Consider the following 21,244-nt stretch of genomic DNA (forward strand, 5'->3'; position numbering starts at 1 on the left):
TGCTGGGAAAATTGGACAGCCATGTGCAGAAGAACGAAACTGGGCCATTTCCTTATACCATATACAAAGGTAAACTCAAAATGGATGGAAATCCTCAATTTGAGACAGGAATCCATGAAAATCCTAGAGGAGAACATAGCAGTAACCTTTTCGACATCGGCCACAGCAACTTCTTTCAAGACACGACTCTAAAGGCAAGGGAAACAAAAGCAAAAATGAACTATTGTGTCATCGGGCACAGAAAAAAAGTTCTGAGACAGCAATCTGAGCGGCCATGCACGGCTGCCTCTGAGAGGGAAAGCAGGTGCAGCTGAATCCTGCACATAGCTTTAATTTTGTTTTTTATCAGAAAAGCAAGGACAGATGCCTCCAAGCATGGGAAAGGAGTACAAAAGGATGGCAAATATTGAAGCAGGCTTGCATTTTCCCTACCTGTAGGCATGCAGGGAGTCAGTTATGGATGAGGGAGGAGCAGGATGCTTGAGTAGCAGTCACCAGGTGCAGAAAGGGGAGACTGAGGGTTACATTCTTTCATACATCCTAACTTATGCCTTGCCCCTGGAATGTGGGATCCTGCTCCTACCAGGCCATTGCATTCAACAGCCCAAGAACAGGAATGCTGCTGACGTTTCAGCTGCTTCCACAGTCACCCCTTAGGGCTCACAATATACACTTTGTAAGACAACCCAGGAGATCGTGGGATCCTGCTCCTACGGGGCCATTGCGTTCAGTAGCCCGAGAACAGGAATGCTGCTGATGTTTCAGCTGCTTCCACAGTCATTCCTTAGGGTTTACAATATATTTTCTAAGAATAACTCCACACTGTTGGGACCTCATCAAGAGAAAAAGTTTTGTGCGGCAAAGGAAACAGTCGACAAAACAAAGAGGCAACCCACAGAATGGGAGAAGATATTTGCAAATGACATATCAGATAAAGGGCTGGTATCCAAGATCTATAAAGATCTTCTCAAACTCAACACCCAAGAACAAATAATCCAGTCAAGAAACAGGCTGACGACATGAACAAACACTTTTCCAAAGAAGACATACAAATGGCTAACAGACACATGAAAAAATGTTCCACATTGCTAGCCATCAGGGAAATTCAAATCAAAACCACACTGAGATACCACCTTACATCAGTCAGAATGGCTAAAATTAACAAGGGAGGAAACAACAAATGTTGGTGCAGGTGAGGCGAAAGGGGATCCCTCGTACACTGTGGTAGGAATGCAAGCTGGTACAGCTACTCTGGAAAACAGTATGGAGCTTCCTCAAAAAATTAAAAATAGAGCTACCCTATGACCCAGCAATTGCACTAGTAGGTATTTACCCCAAAGATATAGACGTAGTGAAGAGAAGGGCATATGCACCCCAATGTTCATAGTAGCAATGTCCACAATAGCTAAATCGTGGAAAAAGTGGCGATGCCCTTCAACAGATGAATGGATAAAGAAGATGTGGTCCATATATACAATGGAATATCACTCAGCCATCAGAAAGGATGTATACCTACCATTTGCATCAACATGGACGGAACTGGAGGGGATTATGCTAAGTGAAATAAGTCAAGCAGAGAAAGACAATTATCATATGGTTTCACTCATATGTGCAACATAAGGTATAGCATGGAGGACAACAGGGCAAAGGCGGGAAAACTGAATGGGAAGAAATCAGAGAGGGAGACAAACCATAACAGACTCTGGACTTCGGGAACCAAACAGAGGGTTACAGAAAGGAGAGGGATGGGGTGGGTGATGGGGTAACCAGGTGATGGGGATTAGGAAGGGCACATGTTGTGATGAGCACTGGGTGCTATATACAACTAATGAATCATTGAACACTACAAAAACTAATGATGTACTATACAGTGGTTAACTGAACATAATAAAAAAATAATTATTATTAAAAAAACTAATGATGTACTATATGTTGGCTAACTGAATAATAAAAAATGAGAAATAACAGGAAAAATATACACTAATATCTTTCTCACTCTGGAATAGAAAGGATTTCTTAAAGAATAATTAAAGATTGTTACAAGATTAAATTTAGAAATCCTAACCAGCAAGGGACACATATTTTAAAGTAAAATGCTAGTTAACAAACAGAGAAAATAAAGCAGGGTGCACAACCAACAGAGATATAAGGAATTATAAAGACCCCTATAAATTAATAAGTAAAAAATGAGAATCAATGCCAAAGAACAATTGTCAGAATTTACAAATGGGTTTTTCATAGAAAGACAACTGTACATAGCAGCAAGTGTATGAAAATGTAGTCAACCTCATTAGTTATTAGGGAAATGAAAATCAAGACCACAACTAGATAGCATTTATGATCTTTCCACTGGCACTGATTAAAGTCCACAAGACCAGGCATTGGAGAAAATGTAAATAAATGGAATAATTTATACAAATCTAGGGTAGGATAAATCAATTGAACCACATTGGGGAAAAATGGCTTGAAAAGTTTGCTTATTCCATAACCAGCAATTCCTGTCCTAGACATACACTCAAAAGACCTTCCTGCATAGATGCTACAAGAGACATAAACAAAATTGTTCATCTTAACGCCTTTCATATGAGCTAAGAACAGCTATCAGCAAAAATGACCATCAGCGAGAGAAGAGACAAAATAATTGTAATATAGTCATCCAATGGAACATTATACAGCAGGGGGATAAATGAACACCACACACCTATGAAAACGATATTGGATAATCCGACAAAATGTGAGGTGAAAAATGGAAAGTCCCAAAAGCACACGTAAGATAAGACACCTTTTGTGGAAGTTCAAATAATTTAAATTTTAAAATACATGCTACTTAGGTACAACATATGTATGTAAGTATGTTGATATAGAAATTATATTCTAATGCAAGCGTGTGATGAACACCAAATTCAAGATCATGATTTCCCTGGGGGTCAGGTAGCAACAAAATAGAGTGTAAAAGTACACAGGCAGCTATGGGCTGATAGTAAATCCCAGTTCCTGAGTTCAGTGGTAGGCTACAATATATTCATGGTACAGTTTTTAATTCGTTGAAAATGGAATGATGATAGGGCTCATGAAATACACAATTATGATTATTTCATAATCTTTTAAAAAGCAGGTACTTTCTTTCCTGCAAAAATAACACCTACATAATTGCCTGTATTTCTCCAACTTGACCAATGTCTTACCCACTGGAAAAAAAAAAAACAGTTCAATTAAATGCTAAATTTATAGATACGGTTTAAATTATATTTTTAACCTTCGACAGTAAATTTAATACATAATAACAGTCAACTCTGAAATTAGTTTTCATGGAGGAAATCTTTAAGGAAAAAAAAAGAATAAAAGACAAAATGAAACCCAAATCTTAAAGGAAGCTTTCCTAAAATGGTTGTTTGGATAACCCTCTGACCATACTGTAAGATCTGTTAATCACCTCTGTGGGACACTAGTCCCCAGGGTCTATACCACATTAACACACTAGCCTTTAGAGTCCTACATAAACACTTCTTGCAGCACACAGAGACCAGGGGAGGGCTCTCCTGGTTTAACTGGGCAGAGATCCACCCACAAATGTGTCCAACAGGAGTGCACATGAAAAGACTACACATATCCCATCAAAAATGCATTTAACAAACCAAATTCGTCAATTTTTCCACCAGTCCCACAAATAGTTTTTCTCCAGCATCCACGTGAAATAGACTTCACTGAATCTTAGTTCAGCTGTTGCATTCAGTGCAAATGTGATCATGGTGTTAGTACAGGACAGTGGTGGCCAATCAGTATTTCATGGACTCACTGACTTGCCAAACAAGAATCCTTCTGATTACCCGTGAAATGAAGGCTCGTCATCGTGGGAACATGGGTACCACCGGACTACATGAGAACAAAACAGCTGTGAATTCTTCCCTCCTCAAATGTAAATATGTTCTAATTTTCTTCTCATCTTCTCTCCACATCATTCTGGACACTGAAATTATGCTTAAATATATCTGCTTCATTTCCTACATTTCATTGAACAAAGTTACATGCAAATTCATGCTATACTATTAGCAACTGGATTCTATATCGTGAAAAATGAAAACCTGTTTCCGTGAAAATACTGATGCCACTTTCTCGACATCTGTTACTTCTGCCTGTGCTCTGTAGTTTTTATATCACGTCCACGCTTAAATTAAAATTACAATAATAGCTAAAATTTGAGACCAAGGCTTTGAAAAGTCCTATGTTTGGACTCACAACATAAAATTACATAAAGTGTAATTTCAGGCTTCACACTTCCAATAAGGATACCTGGGTTCTTAAGAGACCAAAGCTGACACTGAGCTGGTAATGTATTTCACCTGCTAAACCTAGCTAACATCTGTTTTAGGAACTGCATGTGCATCATGGATGCTCACAGCCTTCTCCAGTGGAATAGCACACCTGCAGTACTGTGTTGATCTCTCAACTCACTAATGGAAGGCATTCAATAAACCATGGTGAGTCCATGGATAGAAACCAGAAAAGCATGGTAATTAAACATCATACAGTGTTAGGAAGAGCTGACAACCATCAAGCACTTATTATGGGAACATAAAGCTAAGGGTATGTTTGGTAATAGCTTCTAATATTGAAGGAAACTCAAAACAAATATAAAAATTTTAATGAGCTGAACTCAACAATATTGTCTAGAGATGCACATTTGGGTAATCAAGCTATAAAATACAAGAAGGTGATTACTATAAACATCAGGATAGTGGCTACTCTGAGGAACAGAGAAGGGTAACGATTGGTCCAGACACAAAGAGAAGCTCCTGTGGTGCTTAGTAGGGTTCTATTTCTTGATCTGCATGTTAGTTACAAGAATATTCAACTTAATTCATTGAGCTTTTGTTTTTTCTGTATCTACGTTTTCTTTTATAATGAAACTGTCTTTTTAATGAAGCCATGTTGAATTGATTTATTCCATGTTATTTCCAGAATAAAGAAAAAGAGCCTGGATGTTAAAGAGCCATCTCTGAGCTCAACATGAGGAGCAGGGATGACGCACTGATGAAAGGACAGCTACGAAGCTCTGAAAACAGGAGTCGTGTGAACATTCTGTGGAAGACCTCCTTCAGGGGCAGAAGCCTGGATTGTGGTTTCTGAGTCTATTTCAACTCTAAAATTCTATGGCCTTTTAATTCCCAATCTATCCCAACCTTATGTGGTTAAAGAATGTCCAGTGCATTTTGTACTTTAGGCACGTTGGGATCTAAGTCCTCTGTCCTCTCCTGCCTCTGGGATTATCAGTTCAGTATGTACATCATGTGTGTGGGCCCTTTTGTGTACGTGAGTCTGTGCATTTGAAAAGTTAAGCAAACATGAAATTTTAAGCATTTTACGTTAAGTCCTAGACGATAATGGTAAAATCACCAGTGTGAAAAACAAAGAGGGTAAGGAATGATTTCAATTTTATTTTTGAGAATTAAATATGAACCAAGCACAGTTCCTAGGGTTTTCACAAATACTAACCCTCACCACCTCCCTTTGAGGAATACTATTATCTTCAGTGAACATATAGAGAATCTGGTGTACAAACAGGTTACAAAACTGCCCAAGGACACATTACCTCCAAGTAGTGAAGCTGGGGTCTGACACCAAGCTCTGAGTCCAGAATCTGTGCACTTAAGCACTATGCTCGACTTAGCTGACCTCCGACCACATAAAAACTTCACAACATTAATTAAATTAAATTTCCATTTTGTATTGAGAAATACTATATCCCAATCTCATGCTACTTGGTAATAACAGTTCCTTCTTCATGATTATAACATTTTCATGTTATAGCTAACCTGCTTATAACAGTGACATACCATAGGTAAATTACCTTATTTTATTTTACCCGCAGCAAATAAATTTAGTATTCCTTGACCCCAAAAACTCTATGAATATAAAGCACCTGAGGTCTGAAGTCCATGGTCAGAAATTATACAAATAAAAAAATTTATAAACAACAAAAACTAAAAAATATTTATAAATTAATTCAGTTTTTAATCATTCCATCTATTTAATGATATACTACAGTATTCACAATAGGGAAATATATATATTTTATCCCCTTTTTGTATTCTTTTAGAATTGAAATGGAGTTTGACCTATAGAATTCCAAAGCAACAAGACGATTGCCTCATGTAGTTGGTAAATTCCATGCAGAAAAACAACTCACTGACCTTAATGAGCTGCTTTCTGCTCCAGTTAACTCCGTTGCTACTTTTGCTGGATGGCCAGGTGAGTACGAGCTAACACAGGTGGTGGCTGTGTGTTTGTGGTAACCAGAGGCTGCTGGAATTAGTTTAGGTTTTAACTCAGAAGCAACACAGGACCTCTCTACATGGAAATGAAGGTTAATAAGAAAGATGAGCATTCCTGGCACTAAAATTCATACAGAAAATGGGGCAATATAGTGGGAAACACCAACACTGATACAAAGAATAGCAGTGTCTATAGAATAGGAGGGAAAATACGAGGAGGAGGTTGGTGGTGATGTGATGACAATGGCTGGAATGCACACATCTGGAAATGAATACGGAAAGAGGTGCTGCTACCAAGGTGCAGCTTATCCCAAGCAAAAGGGTCATTTAACTTTCTATCCCCACTACTTTGATAAGGAAAACATTTGTCATAATCAAGTGATGCCTATGTCACACACTCAAGAAAGAACATTCCTCAAAATATACCCCACTCTTACATTATATCATTAACACATGGATTTATTACCTAACCAAAACACACAACCATAGGTGTCATGGCATATTAAGCCCTTTCAGTGATTCACAATTCAGTGTGATTGGGTTTACCATACTAAGTTTTAGAACCACTCTGGTTATGAGTAAACACAGGTTTTGGGCACTGAACACAGGGAGAGTGTTAACAGAGGTGTTCCAAAAGGGAGAGAGCACACCAACAACTGCATCTGGGATACTCATGGCAAAGTACAGAGATTTTTATTTCTGCCTAGAGCTGATGCTATTTTGATTACCGTGATTTGTCTCCTAGACTTTCCTAAGGAGCCATGGACACAAACAATGGAAGTTCCACTACGGATTTCATCCTGCTGGGGTTTTCTGATCGACCCCAACTGGAACGCATCATCTCTGGGCTTGTCTTCATCTTCTACATTGTGACTCTGGTAGGAAACACAACCATCATTCTTGTATCTTACCTAGACGCCCAGCTCCACACTCCCATGTATTTCTTCTTATCCAATTTGTCTTTTTTGGATCTCTGCTATGCAACTAGCATTGTCCCCCAGATGCTGGTGAATCTATGGGGTCCAACAAAGTCTATTACCTATGGAGGGTGTGGGCTCCAATTCTTCTTTGCCCTTGACCTGGGAGCCACTGAATGTCTTCTCTTGGCTGTGATGGCCTATGACCGCTATGCTGCTGTCTGTCAACCTCTTCACTACACAGTGATAATGCACCCTCAGCTTTGCCAGAAGATGGTGCTCACCGCCTGGTTGGGTGGCCTTGGCAGTGCCTTAATTCTTTGCTCCCTGACTTTGAAATTACCAAGATGTGGGCACCGAGAGGTCGATAATTTTTTCTGTGAGATGCCAGCATTGATCAAGATGGCTTGTGTCTACTCAAAAGTAATGGAGATCATTGTCTTTGCTCTTGGAGTGGTATTTCTTCTAGTACCTCTATCACTAATTCTCATCTCATATGGAGTTATCACTCAGGCTGTCGTGAGGATCAAATCAGAGGCAAGGTGGCGTAAGGTCCTTAATACATGTGGCTCCCACCTCACAGTAGTAACTCTGTTTTATGGAACAATCATCTACATGTACATGAAGCCACAGAATAGCACATCCCAAGATGAGGGGAAGTTCTTCACTCTCTTTTACACAATCATCACACCCACCCTTAACCCTCTGATCTACACTTTAAGAAACAAAGATGTGAAGAGTGCAGTAAAGAGAACACTATGTTTAGAAAAATGGTCAGCCAAGTCATGAGTTAGATGGAAGAGAGCTAAGGAAATAATATTGACCTTTATCAACAGAAGATGTATTGATTCATTTATGCAAAAAGCATTTATTGGGTGTTTATCATGTACCAAGAATTGTACTACGTACTGACTTTGTAAATAAGTATGAATTAGACAGAAATTATACGGAGAGAAATACTCAATTCATACACTTCAAGACTAATCAGGGGCTACAGATAAATAAACATAACTATGAGATGTGATTAAGTACAGTAATAGAAATATGTATAAGGTATTAAGAAATTACTTCACAGGGAAATTTATTTTAATGTAGAATTAGCAGGACACTGATTACTTCTTCCAAGACTTGCCACTTTTATGGGAAATAACACACCCTTAGAGGCACCTGATACACCAGCAGGGCCTTTGTGCTGGAAACCAACTACCCATTGATACCCACTCTATCTTCTGCTTCTAGTTTAACAGGGCACAGGGCCACCATATGACATTTCTGCACATCACATTTCTGAACGTGGCCTCACCAACACAATGCCAGAGATTCAACGTGTGTAACTCCTGAGTTATCTTCTCAAACATGAAACCATTTGCTCTCACTCTTCCCCCACCCTTCCTCTTGGCTGGAATGTGAATGTAGAGGGTACCTAGCTTTACCAAACCCTAAGAGAGAATGGAAAAATAAGATGGAAAGAGAACCACCCACCAATAGAGGAATGCCTTCAAACGATTATAGGAGAAAAAGCTTCTATATTATTTAATATCAATCGAGCCACTCTGCTTTTGGGTCTCTCTGTTAGAGTAGCTTAACTTTTACCTACTGTGGCCTGGTAAGGATTTTGGGCGTTTCCTGGAAGGTAGTGTGGCCTTGGACCAGCAGCAACAGCATCACTTGGCACCAAATCAGAAATGCACAATCTTGGGCCCACCTCAGACCTACTGACCAACTATCTGAGCAGGGACCCAGCAACTGATGTTTTCAACAAACACTACAGGTGATCAGGCTAAAGTGTGAGAATCACTATTACAGAGAAGAGGGAGATGTTGGGTTGTAAATAGAAAATTAACATAGTTTTATGGATTTTAATTAATTTCCTCCCTATACACCTATGAAAGGAGGTGGGTAATAGTTTCTCTAGGCTCTTAGATAAGAGACATAAAGGAAACGAGGGGTTTCCTCTAAATGAAATCACTATAAAAGGGTATTCTTTATTCAATACTATCTTCTTGCTATTTGGTTTAATAATATTCTTCGTTTTGTTGAACTATGGTGGTAGTAATGGTAATATTTTGGAAAGGGCCTTGATCTTATTTAACAAAATAAAAATTTAACAATCTCATATTAGTTCTCCCATTTTTTTTAACTTTTTTTTTAGTGGTAAATGCATTCTAACTCCGAGAATCTCTATGCTGGAGAGAAAACTACTATCCTTCTGTACTAGTCAACCATTTCAGAATTGGAAATTCTCTCTCCATGTGAGAGTCCTCACATCATCGGTGTCCTTGCTTTGTGATTACAAGGCCAAATAAGCTACAACCTACCTGGAGTATTTGGGTGGGATTATGAGGGTTGTAGGGGTTAATGGTCTTCTCTCTCCCATCCTCAAACCTTGTGGTTCCCAGGATTCCACAGGGAAGACATTATACCTTTATTTTAAACACGTGATTCCTCATTGAACACTACATCAAAAACTAATGATGTCCTACATGGTGGCTAACTGAACATATAAAATAAAAAATAAAATAAATTTTTATGCTGCAAAACAAAAATTTTAAAATTTTAAAAATAAACATTTGATTCCTTTCTTCAGGTAACTTTAAAACTGCCAAGTGTGTAAGCCTTGAGAATAATAAGGAATCTGAGAGAGGGTGATGATACCCAGAGACAAGAAGCCCTAGGGACAATATAACCTGTATGGTGTTGTAAGGACTTCGTTTGGACAACATTTAGAATGGTGACACTGTGGACACTGGAAACGAGTATCAACTGTTCTTTGTGACAGAAGTTCATCCCCAATCATAGTAAATGTGATTTATCACTTACAAACCTTTTACTCAACTCTTAAAATCAGTTGTTATCTTACTTTAGGAGAGATATCCTCATAAATACATCAATCTGTCTTGTGAATTCCCTCCAAAACCAGTCACTATATTGGCATTATCCTTTTCTATATTTGTTGCATATGTATTTGAGGAAAAGGCATTGGTGAGCATTTCAACAACACAGAGCCTCTTATTCATGTGTGACTTTACTGTGTCTAATCTGGTTTCTGACATGATTACATATTCAGTAAATGTCTGGATAATGATTAAGTGAATGAAGAGTTTTTTAACAAATACACATGAAAATGTTCTTATTCTACAGAATGTTACAACTGTTCATTGGGTAATGAATACTGCAGCTACGCTTACAGGCTTTTAACATTTAGGGCATTTGCAACACCTGACACCTAAGAGAAGGGAAGCACAGTATAGTTTTTCTTTCACCTGCATAATATTATAGAATCCTTGTGAGTGTGTATCTGGACATGAGAAAAACAGGAGGAATAAAAAGAAAAAGTTTCTCATCTCATAACCTAGAAATAATGACTGCTAACTTTTTAGTTAATTTCCTTTTAAATTATTCCCTTTCACACTAAAGTTTGGGTCACACTGAGTAGCTGATTTATTTCTCCCAATGTACACATTCACATCAGATAAATCACTCCCAAGGGAGAAAAACTTCGCCCCTAGAGGAGCGGAAAAAATCTCAGCTAGTACAGTGACTGGTGCCCCTCCAAAGGCCACTGTACATGAACAGACTCCCCATATAACTGTGATGTGAAAGTGTCACTGGGAGGAAGATGCTGACAGTGACAACAAGACTGGAAAAACAATGTCTCCGTGTTATAGCACATGCTTGTCCCTGTCTGCACAGATGACTGAGATCTCCCCTGGGATAAAATGACAGATGAGGAAACATGTGCAGGCTCTAGCACCTGAAGAAGATATGAATGGTCTTCTAGGTTAGTGACTGACACCTTGGACTGAATGATGTTCAGATTGGATAAAAAAGAGGGACTCATCCATATGCCGTCTACAAGAGATTCATTTGAACCTAAAGACACCTCCAGATTGAAAGTGAGAGGATGGAGAACAATTTACCATGCCAACAGACCTCAAAAGAAAGCTGGGGTAGCAACTGTCATATCAGACAAATTAGATTTTAAACCAAAGACTGTATTTGAGATGTAGAGGGACACCATATCATACTTGAAGGGTCTATCAAACAAGAAGATCTAACAATTGTAAATATCTATGCCCCCAACATGGGACCATGAAACTACATAAATCAACTTTTAACCAAAATAAAGAATCATACTGATAATGATACATTAATAATAGGAGACCTTAACACTCCACTCTCAGCAATGGACAGATCATGTAAGCAGAAAATCAACAAAGAAATAAGAGCTTTGAATGACACATTGGACCAGATGGACTTCATAGATATATACAGAACATTACATCCTAAAACCACAGAATACTCATTCTCAAGTGCACACGGAACTTCCTCCCGAATAGATCACATACTGGGTCACAAATCAGGTCTCAACAGATACCAAAAGACTGAGATTATTCCCTGCATATTGTCACACCACAATGCACTGAAACTGGAACTCAACAACAGAAGAAATTTGGAAGGAACTCAAATACTTGGAGGTTAAAAAGCATCCTGCTAAAGAATGAATGGTTCAACAAGGAGGTTAAGAAGGAATGTAAACAATTCACACAAACCAATGAAAATAAAAACACATTGATTCAGAAACTATGAGATACTGCAAAGGCTGTCCTAATGGGGAAATACATAGCTGTCCAAACCTCTCTCAAAAATTAGAAAATTCCGTGGGGCGCCTGGGTGGCACAGCGGTTAAGCGTCTGCCTTCGGCTCAGGGCGTGATCCCGGCGTTATGGGATCGAGCCCCACATCAGGCTCTTCCGCTATGAGCCTGCTTCTTCCTCTCCTACTCCCCTGCTTGTGTCCCCTCTCTCGCTGGCTGTCTCTATCTCTGTCGAATAAATAAATAAAATCTTAAAAAAAAAAAAAAAAAATTAGAAAATTCCGGGGCGCCTGGGTGGCACAGCGGTTAAGCGTCTGCCTTCGGCTCAGGGCGTGATCCCGGCGTTACGGGATCGAGCCCCACGTCAGGCTCCTCTACTATGAGCCTGCTTCTTCCTCTCCCACTCCCCCTGCTTGTGTTCCCTCTCTCGCTGGCTGTCTCTATCTCTGTCAAATAAATAAAAATAAAATCTTTAAAAAAATAAAATAAAATAAAAAATTAGAAAATCTCAAATGCACAAGCTCACCTTACACCTAAGAGATCTGGAGAAAGAACAGCAAATAAAGCCTAAACCAAGCAGGAGAAGAGAAATAATAAAGATGAGAGCAGAAATCAAAGAAATAGAAACTAGAAGAATAGAACAGATCAACAAAACTAGAAGCTGGTTCCTTGAAAGAATTAATAAGATTGACAAATCTCTGGCCAGATTTACCCAAAAGAAAAGGGAAAGGACCCAAATCAATAAAATCATGAATGAAAGGGGAAAAATCATGACCAATACCAAGGAAATAGGAGCAATTATTAGAATTTATTGCCAGCAGGTATATGCCAACAAACTAGGCAATCTGGAAGAAATGATGCCTTCCTGGAAAATTACAAGCTACCAAGACCAAAACAGAAAGAAATTGGCAATCTGAACAGACCAATAACCAGCAAGGAAACTGAAACCTAATAATCAAAACCTCAAAACCACCTCCAAAATCAAAAACAAAAAAACCCAGTAATCAAAAACCTCCAAAAAGGGGTGCCTGGGTGGCGAAGTCATTAAGCGTCTGCCTTCGGCTCAGGGCGTGATCCCGGGTGTTCTGGGATCGAGCCCCACATCAGGCTCCTCCGCTGGGAGCCTGCTTCTTCCTCTCCCACTCCCCCTGCCTGTGTTCCCTCTCTCGCTGGCTGTCTCTGTCAAATAAATAAATAAAATCTTAAAAAAAAAAAAAAAAAAAAAAACCTCCACAAAAACAAAAGTCCAGGGCAAGAAGGCTTCCCAGGGGAATTCTACCAAACATTTAAAGAAGAAATCATACCTACTTTACTGAAGATGTTCCCAAAAAATGGAAATGGAAGGAACAATTCCAAACTAATTCTATGAGGCCAGCATTACCCTGATCCAAAAACCAGGCAAAGACTCCCACCAAAAAGGAGAATTACAGACCAATATCCCCACTGAACATGGAGGCCAAAATACTCAACAAGATCCTAGCCAATAGGATCCAACAGTACATTAAAAGGATTATTCACCATGCCCAGCTGGGTTTATTCCCGGGATGGAAGGGTGGTTCAACACTCAGAAATCAATTAACATGATAGATCACATTAACAAAAGAAGAGACAAGAACTATATGATCCTCTCGACTGATGCAGAAAAAGCATTTCACAAAATACAATATCCTTTCCTGATTAAAACTCTTCAAAGGATAGGGATAGAGGAATCATACCTAAATATCATAAAAGCCATCTATGAAAATCCCACAGTGAATATCATTCTCAATGGGGAAAAACTCAGAGTTTTTCCCTGAGTTTTTCCCTTAACGTAAGGAACACAACAGGGATGCCCACTCTCACCACTGTTGTTCAACATAGTACTGGAAGTCCTCGCCTCAGCAATCAGACAACAAAAAGAAATAAAAGGCATTTAAATTGGCAAAGAAGAAGTCACACTCTCTTTCCTCACAGATGACATGATACTTTATGTGGAAAACCAAAAAAAAAAACTCCACCCCAATATACTGGAACTCATATAACAATTCAGCAACGTGGCAGGATACAAAAATCAATGCACAGAAATCACTTGCATTTCTACACACTAACAATGTGACTGAAGAAAGAGAAATTAAGGAATCAATTCCATTTACAATAACACCAAAAACCATAAGATAATTAGGAATAAACCTAACCAAAGAGGTAAAGGATTTATACTCTAGAACTACAGAACACTTATGAAAGAAATGGAGGAAGACACAAAGAGATGGAAAAACATTCCATGTTCACACATTGAAAGAATTAACATGATGAAAATATCTATGCTGCCCAGAGCAATCTACACTTTCTACACCATCCCTATCAAAATGCCATTGACATTTTTCAAAGAGCTGGAACAAACAATCCTAAGATTTGTATGGAAACAGAAAAGACTCCAAAAAAACAGGGGAATGTTGAAAAAGAAAACCAAAGCTGGGGCATCACAATGCCTGACTTCAAGCTATATTACAAAGCTGTGATCACTAAGACAGCATGGTATTGGCACAAAAACAGACACAAGGAGCAGTGGAACAGAACAGAGACCCCAGAAATGGACCCTCAACTCTGTGGTCAACTAATCTTCAACAAATCAGGAAAAAATATCCAAAGGAAAAAAGACAGTCTCTTCAATAAACGGTGCTGGGAAAATTGGACAGCCACATGCAGAAGCATGAAACTGGACCATTCTCTAACACCATACACAAAGATAAACTCCATATGGATGAAAGACCTCAATGTGAGACAGGAATCCATCAAAATCCTAGAGGATACCATAGGCAGTAACCTCTTTGACAACGGCCACAGCAAATTCTTTCAAGACACATCTCTAGAGGAAAGGGAAACAAAATCAAAATGAACTTTGGGGGCTTCATCAAGATAAAAAGCTTCTGCACAGCAAAAGAAACAGTCAATAAAGCTAAGAGGCAACCCACAGAATGGAAGAAGATATTTGCAAATGATCTATCAGATAAGGACTGGCATTCAAGATCTATAAAGAACTTCTCAAATTCAACACCCAATGTACGCAAATAATGAATCATGGAACATTACATAAAAACTAAGGATGTACTGTATGGTGACTAACATAATAAAAAATTATTATAAAAAAATAAAATAAATAAAAAACTCAACACCCAAAAAACAAATTACCCACTCAAGAAATGGGCAGAAGGCATGAACAGACACTTATCCAAAGAAGAGATACAAATGGCTAACAGACACATGAAAAAATATTCCACATTACTAGCCATCAGGGAAATACAAATCAAAACCACAATGAGATACCACCTTACACCAGTTAGAATGGCTAAAATTAACAAGGCAGGAATAACAAGTGTTGGTGAGGATATGGAGAAAGGGGAACCCTCTTGCACTGTGGTGGGAATGCAAACTGGTACAGCCACTCTGGAAAACAGTATGGAGTTTCCTCAAAAAGTTAAAAATAGAGCTACCCTATGACCCAGCAATTGCACACTACTAGGTATTTACCCCAAAGATACAGATGTAGTGAAAAAAAAGGGCACATGCACCCCAATGTTCATAGCAGCAATGTCCACAATAGCCAAACTGTGGAAGGAGCTGAGATGCCCTTCAACAGATGAACGGATAAAGAAGATGTGGTCCATATATATATATACAATGGACTATTACTCAGCCATCAGAAACGATGAATACCCACCATTTGCATTGACATAGATAGAACTGGAGGGGGTTATGCTAAGTGAAATAAGTCAATCAGAGAAAGACAATTACCAGATGGTCACTCATATGTGGAACAAAGGAATATCACAGAGGACCACAGGGAAAGGGAGGGAAAACTGAATGGGATAAAATCAGAGAAGGAGACAAATCATGAGAGACTCTGGACTCCGGGAATGAAACAGGGTTACAGAAGTTAGGAGGTGGGGGGATGGAGTAACTGGGTAATGGGTACTAAGGAGGGCATGTGTATTGATAAGCACTGGGTGTTATATGCAACTAATGAATCACTGAACACTACATTAAAATCTAATGATGTGCTATAGGTTGGCTAATTGAACATAATAAAAAATAAATAAATTTTAAAAATAGCAAGTGTTTTGTTTACTGTAAAAATAACACCTACATAATTGCTTATATTTCTCCAACTTGACCAATGTCTTACCCACTGGAAAAAAAAGTTCAATTAAATCTGTTAAATTTATAGATACGGTTTAAATTATATTTTTAATCTTCGACAGTAAATTTAATACATAATAACAGTCAACTCTGAAATTAGTTTTCATGGAGGAAATCTTTAAGGAAAAAAAAAGAATAAAAGACAAAATGAAACCCAAATCTTAAAGGAAGCTTTCCTAAAATGGTTGTTTGGATAACCCTCTGACCATACTGTAAGATCTGTTAATCACCTCTGTGGGACACTAGTCCCCAGGGTCTATACCACATTAACACACTAGCCTTTAGAGTCCTACATAAACACTTCTTGCAGCACACAGAGACCAGGGGAGGGCTCTCCTGGTTTAACTGGGCAGAGATCCACCCACAAATGTGTCCAACAGGAGTGCACATGAAAAGACTCACATATCCCATCAAAAATGCATTTAACAAACCAAATTCGTCAACTTTTCCACCAGTCCCACAAATAGTTTTTCTCCAGCATCCACGTGAAATAGACTTCACTGAATCTTTTTTTTTTTTAAGATTTTATTTATTTATTTGACAGAGATAGAGACAGCCAGCGAGAGAGGGAACACAAGCAGGGGGAGTGGGAGAGGAAGAAGCAGGCTCATAGCGGAAGAGCCTGATGTGGGGCTCGATCCCACAACGCCGGGATCACGCCCTGAGCGGAAGGCAGACACCCAACCGCTGTGCCACCCAGGCACCCCGACTTCACTGAATCTTAATTCAGCTGTTGCATTCAGTGCAAATGTGATCATGGTGTTAGTACAGGACAGTGGTGGCCAATCAGTATTTCATGGACTCACTGACTTGCCAAACAAGAATCCTTCTGATTACCCGTGAAATGAAGGCTCGTCATCGTGGGAACATGGATACCACCGGACTACATGAGAACAAAACAGCTGTGAATTCTTCCCTCCTCAAATGTAAATATGTTCTAATTTTCTTCTCATCTTCTCTCCACATCATTCTGGACACTGAAATTATGCTTAAATATATCTGCTTCATTTCCTACATTTCATTGAACAAAGTTACATGCAAATTCATGCTATACTATTAGCAACTGGATTCTATATTGTGAAAAATGAAAACCTGTTTCCGTGAAAATACTGATGCCACTTTCTCGACATCTGTTACTTCTGCTTGTGCTCTGTAGTTTTTATATCACGTCCACGCTTAAATTAAAATCACAATAATAGCTAAAATTTGAGACCAAGGCTTTGAAAAGTCCTATGTTTGGACTCACAACATAAAATTACATAAAGTGTAATTTCAGGCTTCACACTTCCAATAAGGATACCTGGGTTCTTAAGAGACCAAAGCTGACACTGAGCTGGTAATGTATTTCACCTGCTAAACCTAGCTAACATCTGTTTTAGGAACTGCATGTGCATCATGGATGCTCACAGCCTTCTCCAGTGGAATAGCACACCTGCAGTACTGTGTTGATCTCTCAACTCACTAATGGAAGGCATTCAATAAACCATGGTAAGTCCATGGATAGAAACCAGAAAAGCATGGTAATTAAACATCATACAGTGTTAGGAAGAGCTGACAACCATCAAGCACTTAGTCTGGGAACATAAAGCTAAGGGTATGTTTGATAATAGCTTCTAATATTAAATGAAACTCAAGTTTAAGGAGTCAAACTAAACAATGTTGTCTAGAGATGCACATTTGAGTAATAAAATTTAAAAACCAAGGAGGTTACAATAAACAGGATAGGGATACTTCGGGAGACAGGGTGGGTGATGATCTGACGAGTCATGAACAGAAGCTCCTACGGTGGTAGGATTCTATTTCTTGATGCACATGTTAGTTACAAGAATATCCACCTTAACTCATCAAGCTTTGGCTTTTTTCTTTTATTGTGTAACAAAACTGGTTTTTTAATAACAAAGCCATGTTGAATTGACTTAGTCCATGTTATTTCCAGAATAAAGACAAAGAGCCAATGCTCTGTTAAAGAGGCATCTCTCACTCCCATAAGGAGTCAGAGGCACAGATGAAAGGACAGCTACGAAGCTCTGAAAACAGGAGTCCTGTGAATATTCTGTGGAAGACCTCCTTCAGGGGCAGAAGGCTGGATCGTGCTTTCTGAGTCTATTTCAACTCTAAAATTCTATGGCCTTTTAATTCCCAACACTATCCCAACCTTACGTGGTCAAAGAATACTGAGTGCATTTTGTAATCAACCATGTTGGGAGCTAAGTCCTCTGTCCTCTCCTGCCTCTGGGTTTATCGGTTCAGTATGTACATCTTGCTTGTGGGCCCTTTTGTGTACATGAGTGTCTGTGCATTTAAAAGTTATGTCAATGTAAAATTGTAAGCATTCCTGTTTAGTTCTAGACCATCATAAAATCAGCAGTGTGAAAAATGAAGACGGGAAGGAGTGAGAAGAATACTAATAATTTGTGGGTTGGTGAATACAATTTTTAATTTTGAGGATTAAATATGAACCAAGCACTGTTGCTAGTGTTATCACAAATACTAATCTTCACCACCTCTCTTGCAGGATATTATTATCATCACTGAACATATAGAGAACCTGGTGTATAAACAGTTTACAAAACTGCCCAGGGACACATTACCTCCTAGTAGTGAAGCTGCAATTTGACACCACGCTCTGAGTCCAGAATTTGCACTATGCTCAATTTAGCTGACATCCAACCACAAAAAAATCTTCATATTCATAAATTAAATTAAATTTCCATTTTGAGAAATAATACATCCCTATCTCATACTACTTGGTAATAACAGTTCCTTCTTCATGATTGTAACATTATCATGTTTTAATTGAACTGCTTGGAACAATGATATACTGTAGGTAATTTACCTTATTTACTGTAACTGCAGCAAATAAATTTATTATATCTTGGCTCCAAACCCACTACGAATACAAAGACCCCTAGTTCTGAGGTTCATGGTCAGATATTATATGAAAAAAATTATAAACCAAAAGAACAGAAACTAAAAAAATTAAAATTAATTCAGTAATAAAATATTCCATCTATTTAATGATAAAGTATTCACAAATAGTGAAATATATGTCTTCTTTATCTCTTTTCAGTAATCTTTCAGAAGTGAAATAAGATTTTATCAATAGGGTTCCAAAGCAACCAGAGGATTGAATCCTATGATTGTTAATTTCCATGTGGAAAAACAACACAATAATCATTTAAATAGCTGCTTTTTGTTCAAGTAACCTACCTTGTTACTTTTGCTGAATGGCCAGAAGAGTAGAGGCTAACATAGGTGGTTGATGTGGGTTTGTGATAGCCAAATGTTTCTGAAATTAAAAGTTCAATTTTTTACTCTGTGACAAGACAGTAAGGATATTTAAACGGTGTAATAGCAGTCATGAAAGGTATTCAAAGAAACACATGGCCTCTGTACATGGAAATGAAGGTCAACAGGAAAGATTATATTTCCTGGCACCCAAATCACATGTAACAAAAAAGGGCATTATGGTGGAGAACACTAAAATTGATACAGGAACAGCAGTGTCTGCAAAGATGAAGAGGAGGGGAAACATGAAGAGGATGTTGGTGGTGATGGAGATTACAACAGCTGGAATGCGTACATTTGGAAGTGAATATGAAAAGGGATCCTACTACCAAATGGTGAAGTTTATCTCAGGAAAATGGATCATTTAGCTTTTTACCCCAAACTCCACCACTTTGATAAGGGAAAAAATTGTCATGATAGAGTGATACTTATCCCATACATTTAAGCAGGACAACTCCTCAAAATATATCGCATTCTTAAAGTATATCATTAACACAGGGGTTTAGTAGCTTTCCAAGTACATAGAACTATAGGTGTCATGGCTTATTAAGCCCTTTCCATGACTTACAATTCATGTGATTGGGTTACCATGTTATTTTATAACCACTCTAGTTATGAGTAAACATGGAGAGGGAAATATTGGACAATTAACACAGGAAAATATTAATAGAAGTGTTCCAAACGGGAGAGAGCAAAAAACAACTGCATCTGGGATACTCATGGCAAAGTACAAAGATTTTTATTTCTGCCTAGAGCTGATGCTATTTTGATTACCGTGATTTGTCTCCTAGACTTTCCTAAGGAGCCATGGACACAAACAATGGAAGTTCCACTACGGATTTCATCCTGCTGGGGTTTTCTGATCGACCCCAACTGGAACGCATCATCTCTGGGCTTGTCTTCATCTTCTACATTGTGACTCTGGTAGGAAACACAACCATCATTCTTGTATCTTACCTAGACGCCCAGCTCCACACTCCCATGTATTTCTTCTTATCCAATTTGTCTTTTTTGGATCTCTGCTATGCAACTAGCATTGTCCCCCAGATGCTGGTGAATCTATGGGGTCCAACAAGGTCTATTACCTATGGAGGGTGTGTGCTCCAGTTCTTCTTTGCCCTTGACCTGGGATCTGCTGAATGTCTTCTCTTGGCTGTGATGGCCTATGACCGCTATGCTGCTGTCTGTCAACCTCTTCACTACACAGTGATAATGCACCCTCAGCTTTGCCAGAAGATGGTGCTCACCGCCTGGTTGGGTGGCCTTGGCAGTGCCTTAACTGTTTGCTCCTTAACTTTGAAGTTGCCCAGATGTGGGCACCGAGAGGTGGATAATTTTTTCTGTGAGATGCCAGCATTGATCAAGATGGCTTGTGTCTACTCAAAAGTAATTGAGATCACTGTATTTGCTCTTGGAGTGGTATTTCTTCTAGCACCTATATCACTAATTCTCATCTCATACGGATTTATCACTCAAGCAGTTGTGAGGATCAAATCAGAGGCAAGGTGGCGTAAGGTCCTTAATACATGTGGCTCCCACCTCACAGTAGTAACTCTGTTTTATGGAACAATCATCTACATGTACATGAAGCCACAGAATAGCACATCCCAAGATGAGGGGAAGTTCCTTTCTCTCTTTTACACGATCATCACACCCACCCTTAACCCTCTGATCTACACTTTAAGAAACAAAGATGTGAAGAGCGCAGTAAAGAGAATAATGTGTGTAGAAAAATGGTCAGCGAAGTCATGAGTTAGAGGAAAGAGAGCAAGGAAATAATATAGACCTTTACCAACAGAAGATGAATCAACTCAGTTATGCAAAGAGTATTTATTGGGAGTTTAACACATACCAAGAATTGCACTAGGTACTGAGTTTCTAAATAAGTAGAAAGAAGACAAAAATTATGAGATAAAGATACAGATACATAAAAAAACTGCAATCCACATAATTAGAGAACTTCAAGATTTATCAGGGGTTGGGGCACCTGGGTG

At 38.7% G+C, this 21,244-nt stretch overlaps 2 protein-coding genes across 2 annotated transcripts; both read left to right on the top strand.

Moving 5' to 3' along the window:
* The first annotated feature begins 7,033 nt into the window (after positions 1 to 7,033).
* LOC125283546 (olfactory receptor 2W1-like) lies at positions 7,034 to 7,978 on the top strand. Its single transcript, XM_048225566.2, has one exon. It carries the CDS (start codon positions 7,034 to 7,036, stop codon positions 7,976 to 7,978), a length of 945 nt encoding a protein of 314 aa, XP_048081523.2.
* A 12,079-nt stretch (positions 7,979 to 20,057) lies between these two features.
* On the top strand, positions 20,058 to 21,002 carry LOC125283547 (olfactory receptor 2W1-like). The gene has a single exon (XM_048225567.2). The coding sequence runs from the start codon at positions 20,058 to 20,060 to the stop codon at positions 21,000 to 21,002; it is 945 nt and encodes a 314-aa protein (XP_048081524.2).
* Positions 21,003 to 21,244: the final 242 nt, after the last annotated feature.

This window comes from Ursus arctos, unplaced genomic scaffold (assembly GCF_023065955.2).
Source record: "Ursus arctos isolate Adak ecotype North America unplaced genomic scaffold, UrsArc2.0 scaffold_31, whole genome shotgun sequence".
Taxonomy (NCBI): domain Eukaryota; kingdom Metazoa; phylum Chordata; class Mammalia; order Carnivora; family Ursidae; genus Ursus; species Ursus arctos.

What these genes read in the sequence shown, in the direction of transcription:
- LOC125283547 (XM_048225567.2), top strand. Translation starts at nt 20,058, where the DNA reads ATGGACACAAACAATGGAAGTTCCACTACGGATTTCATCCTGCTGGGG.
- LOC125283546 (XM_048225566.2), top strand. Translation starts at nt 7,034, where the DNA reads ATGGACACAAACAATGGAAGTTCCACTACGGATTTCATCCTGCTGGGG.